The sequence below is a fragment of the Saccostrea echinata genome, unplaced genomic scaffold (genome assembly GCF_033153115.1).
Source record: "Saccostrea echinata isolate AGI-Se365-2 ecotype Australia unplaced genomic scaffold, CSIRO_AGI_Sech_v1 ptg000058l, whole genome shotgun sequence".
Lineage (NCBI taxonomy): Eukaryota > Metazoa > Mollusca > Bivalvia > Ostreida > Ostreidae > Saccostrea > Saccostrea echinata.
The window spans coordinates 4,923,320-4,929,032 of NW_026889807.1; the positions used below are offsets into that span (position 1 = coordinate 4,923,320).

General features: G+C 33.2%; 1 protein-coding gene across 1 annotated transcript; it reads right to left on the minus strand.

The window, feature by feature from the left end:
- Positions 1-3,560: 3,560 nt before the first annotated feature.
- On the minus strand, positions 3,561-5,181 carry LOC133174589 (uncharacterized). Its single transcript, XM_061309693.1, has one exon. The coding sequence runs from the start codon at positions 5,179-5,181 to the stop codon at positions 3,562-3,564; it is 1,620 nt and encodes a 539-aa protein (XP_061165677.1). The 3' UTR covers position 3,561.
- Positions 5,182-5,713: the final 532 nt, after the last annotated feature.

Genomic DNA, 5,713 nt, shown 5'->3' on the forward strand with positions numbered 1-5,713 from the left:
TTTAATCAAAATTATATTTATTTCAGTACTTTGTGACAGTGAAAAGACATGGCTTTAAATTACTGCATCAGAGATCAATCCAGGTTATAAATCTGAGGAAAACAATAAAGCATCACTTCGAGCTACTTATATCACTGCCTTAATAAGTTGTCTGCATGTGTAACTAACAAAGGACAGTGACCAGTTGTACCTATGATATCAGAGGGCATCCTGAAAAACACTCATCACTAAGAATAGAAAACTTCAAATGACTTTTGTATCAATCCTTTTGAATTTCATCTGGCTTGGAATTTCAGTAGCCTTTAGCATCCTTCAAGCATTTCATGAAGTACAAGTACCAATTTGCAGGTATAAAATGTTTGAAACAGATTGCTTGTCCCAAATAAAAAAAAAAATAAATTCTCTGCCAATTAATAGTGTCATAAGCAGTTGATTGATATCACAGTTCCACTGGCATAGTATTTGTAGTTGAATGGTGCCATTTTTAAGAAAACTTTCCACAAAAACCTGGAAAACATCAGATGGAAAGGAGCATCTACAAGAAAAACAGTGAACACTTTCTTGAATATTAACAATGATATGTCATGTCCATTTACATCCTTTAAATAAACTAATTAACCAAATCATAGAGAATTATGTACAAATTTGTCCTTTTGTGTATTCATAGTGTATTAAATTGATTTTACTAATTTATAAATATTTATGTTTTTCACAGTCATTAACATTTACAAATAGAAGTACATATAACATGAAAATATTACATGTTTAGTAGGATAACGTGAAATTGTTATACCACAAAAACCATCGCTGACCTCGCCTCGGTCAGCAATGGTTTTTAAGGGGTAAGAATTTCACATCACCCAAAATAAACAGGTAATATTTTTCTTGTTATAGAATGCATTTTAAAGAAAACAACAAGGTGAAACGAACGTGCAAACATTCTGCACAGTTAACATTTTTTATTACTGTATATATACTGTTACCCGTAGTCATGCATTTTCAACCATTGGGATGTAATGTCTGGCATGCAGTATGGTTTTAAACCAATCAAATTTGACTATTTAACATGAAAGTGTATAACAAATTTATCTAGCATAATGGTGTTGTAAGTAACCATGGAATGTGAGCTTGTGTGAACTTGATGCTGAATTATTAAGTTTTGAAAATTGTAATAAAGAATTGTGCAGCCTAAATTTTAACTTGTACCTGATTTAAATGGAGTTCCGTCATTAACAAGTTGGAAGTTGTTACACTCTTTATGAGTATAATAACTGGGGGATCTGCTTCATTTGCAGATACATGGATAACACATTCACTCAAAGCGCTGTCCCTTTTTCAGTACCTTGTGCAGCCCTGTAATATGTTATGAGAAATGGAGAAAAATGCCTATTTCAAGAAAAAAAAGTCTGTCTCATAATTGTAGACGTATTGGAAAAGGGGGGGTGGGGGGTGGGGGTGGTCATGAAACTTGGCAGTTAATACAGTATGTATGTGTAAATGAAAAAAATGCCTTCTTCTTTGTAGAATAAAAAATAATTATTTTTTGAGTGTATGTGACCATTTTTATTTCTGAATAGACAGGGTAGCCTACAGAATGACCAATTTTGAGCTGACCATTTTTATTTATTGTAGTAATTAAATTAAAAAAAAAAATGTGTTTTCTACAAAGATCATATGTTATCGACGTGGTATTCAACTTTGTATTCCCATGGTCGATGCATTTGGGTACATCTATTTTTTTTATTTACCATATTGTAAGCTAAATCAATGCTTTAAATTTATGAAACCAATCTGTAGATAAGCGTAACTTTTGAATACAGAAGATTTTAGAATAAAAACGATTTAATTTTCCCTTTATGCTTAAGTATGTTGGCTAATCTTGGCCCCCTCGGAAGAGCTTGTGTTTACGTTATGTAATGAAAAAATAAAGCAATTAAACGCTATTTACCTGCATCTATCAATCCATTTTCTCCTCTTCTTTGCAACAATCGGGAATCAAAACAAACTACAAGTTTAATAATTCCTCTGCGATGCTTACAACTTAAGTAATCCATTGTCTCCAAGAACGCTTAGGTACCCGGGAGTTATAAAACGAAAGTGAAAGTCAACGAGACTTACAGACCCTTTGAATTTTCCTAGAGTATACATGATAGATAAGTGTAATAAATATAATTTCTGAGCAAAACAAACTACAAATTCTACTGGGCTGCTTAAAACTAAATGCGAAGCTGTAATCCATTGTCTGCAAGAATGGTAAGTTATAAAACGAAAGTGAAAGTAAATGAGAATTAAAGGCTATAGTCTTGGGAGCAGTTGTTATTTCATAAATAATTTGAATAGGTGATATCACCTATTGGAATAAGTGATATCACCTATTCAAAATGATTAAGTGATATCACCTATTCGAATAAGTGATATCACCTATTCGAATAGGTGATATCACCTATTTGATTTGAATAGGTGATATCACCCATTCGAATAAGTGATATCACCTATTCAAAAGGAATAAGTGATATCACCTATTCGAATAAGTGATATCACCTATTCGAATAAGTGATATCACCTATTCGAATAGGTGATATCACCTATTCGAATAGGTGATATCACTCATTCAAATTGAATAGGTGATATCACCTATTCGAATAGGTGATATCACCTATTCGAATAGGTGATATCACCTATTCAGAAGCTGAATAGGTGATATCACTTATTCGAATAGGTGATATCACCAATTGAATAGGTGATATCACCTATTCGAATAGGTGATATCACTTTTTGGCAGTAAATACCAAAACGGCGCCTCATAGTTCCCATACAATGTGGAATCATAATTCGTGGGGCGGTGATAGTTTGATAACCAACATTTTACTGGCTCTTGGAGGCCTAATTTCGTCAAACTGTCATATATACAGAATATTCAGTGAGTAGACACGTTAATAAAACTGAAGTTCTTATGTAAGATTAACCAACATATCAATTTACTGAGCAATTGTACCTTAAATTTAAGTTATTATAATTTATAGGTATAATCATGCAACAATTAACCCAAAATCAATTTTTCTAGAAATATTTAATTTCAAATTGAAATTAATGAAACAGTTAGCAGTTCTTATTTTACTGTCAAAGGAAAATTAAAGGTAAAGAAAAAATATTATTCAAAAAAGAGAGTTAAAAAACTCAAGTACATGGACATTAAGAAAAAGAGGCTTTTATCATTGTGCCTGATATACCCTGGAAACAGATTATTTAAAAAAAAACAAGAAAGAAAGAAAGGCAAAAACTGTTAAACAAAACATACTGAAGGGGTTGATTATAATATATATGATTTAAACACCAAAGTATCAAGAGAAGTTTAAAGATTATTGATCATAGTCAGTGTATATGATTTCATTCCAGTAACACAAAAAGAAAGTAACAAGCAATCCCTTCAAATGTTCTCTACATTTCAAAAAGGAAGGGAAAATGTGTCTCTATGTAACTCGTATCTTTCAACAGGGCTTAATGACTTTTAAGATGTTGTACGTTTTAGACTGTAACTTCGTGATAGTTTAATATTGAGCTTCACTCCAGGTATTTAACAATTCGAATTTTTCCGGTATAATATTCACCAATAACGAGATTCTCGTCGCGGTCAATGCTTAGTCCAGCAGAACATGGGCATTTGATGTAACGAATGAAATTTCCATCAAGATCTATAATATGAATTATATCGTTCGCAAAATCACCTACCATGATTTGGTGATTGATATTAGCAGCAATTACTGATGGCTGAAACTCCTTGTAATGGGATGACGGGGAGAGATTGCCATAATACTTGAATCTTAATCCTCCAGACGCATCCACCACTACAACCGCATTTGCAGCGAAATCGGCGACACAGATATCTCCACTGCCATTTTCAGTAAGACGAAGCATAAAGCAAGAGCCAGTAGAAAACAAAGGCCTTTTCTTTCCGTCATATTGTATCACATGTTTCTGTATCAATTCTGAATACCACACCACTCTAGATTGGCTCAGATCCTTTGAGCGCATGCTAACCAGCAGATCCCTTGCTCCGATATGGCACAGACCTCTAGGACTCCAATCAACTAAATCCATAAGTATGTCTACTTTGTCATTTCTATTAACATAAACTTTTGTATCCTCCACAGGGACTCCTGTGAATACTGGTTCATGATCTAAGTTAGTTGACAATACTGCAACATCACTTTTAGTTTTTATTTCCTTTAGGATAGATTGACTCTTGTTTATTATATTTATTGTTTTAACACGACCGCTTGTTAAGATCATATTTTCCCCCATACACTGCACCTGCCACAACTTTTTTTTAGACTCTCCATAAGGACTCTGGAGAGTTTTCAGTACTGTAGGAGTTTCCATGAACTTTAAAAACGTAAATTGCCTGCTGCGAAGATTGCTGGAGTAAAGCGAACCAAACATTTTCCGAATTTGTTTTGGGTCAATTGGATAGGGAGAAAAGTTCGGACATTGAAATCGGAATATCTCTGGACCATTTCGTAGGTTCCCTTCGAATGATTCGTAGTTTATAACAGCCGTTACGTCATTAGATCTGAGGATACCTTCATTTACCTCAATAATTGCATTGAGTTCTTTTTGAGTTTTTGCTGCCATTTTTTTGTTTTCTTCGTTCATCCCTTCAGCTTCCTTTCTTCGTTTGGTCACTGCATCTCTTAATAGGAAAGCTTCTTGATGTACAGCTTGACAAATTTTATCTTCTTGGTCCTTTATTTTTGAAAGAATTTTATCAAATTCAGCAGCAGGTGTGAAAGATCCGACTTTAGTGAATTTTGGAACAATATGTTTTCGCAATTCTTGGGTGTCAGCTTTTATTCGGGACTTGCAATTTTCAATTATATGCTTTAATCCAATTAAATCATGATTTTTGTGAGATCCCATTAAACAATAATGGCAAACTGGTATTGCACAGGTTTTGCAGAATGTCGGACATTGATTTTCGTCGTGTGTCGTACAATTAGGAAGAACAAGTGTGTCTCTTTTTCGTGATTTATAGTCTACAACTTCATGTCCTCTTGATTTGTCGGCCAGGTGTGAGGATACACATACGTTGCAAAGGTCAATATGACAAGGTTTGCAGTAATGTTCCACAGAATTAGGACACAAATTGCACGAAATTCCATCTTGTCCCTGGACGGTAGTCATATTTCCACTAGCTTAAAATCCTGAAAGTGAATGAATGAATGGATTGGTAAAATTATATAGATTTTTTTATCAGAAAATAAACATACTCTTAAGAAAATACTTCAGACTTTTAAGTGTAATTTCAAACTATGCTTGGTATGTGTACCAAAGAAGTTAACTTATATTTCACCTTTACACGAAAGTTACAAAGTTTGTTTGATCCGTCGTAAGCCAAAAGATTTTTATGAGAAAAATATTCGGAACATGTGTAGACATACATATTCTTATGAAGAAGGTGTCTTTAAATGATCTTCATTTTAAAAGACCAAACTTTAATCACATACTTACAAAAAAGATAGTTAATATCTCGAACTATACCTTTTTCTAGTCAACTAAATTTGAAATAGTAATTTAAATCTTTCATCAGATTAAATACATCAAATTTAACCTTTTTCAGAATTCATTTCATTTGTGTTTAAATATTGATGTTTATGTTCCCTATGTATTCCTCTGAAAAGTTCGAACAATTGTCCTGAATCAAGTGTACAAAAGC

Excerpts from the sequence above, each read along its gene's own strand:
- LOC133174589 (XM_061309693.1), bottom strand. The coding sequence starts at position 5,181 with ATGACTACCGTCCAGGGACAAGATGGAATTTCGTGCAATTTGTGTCCT.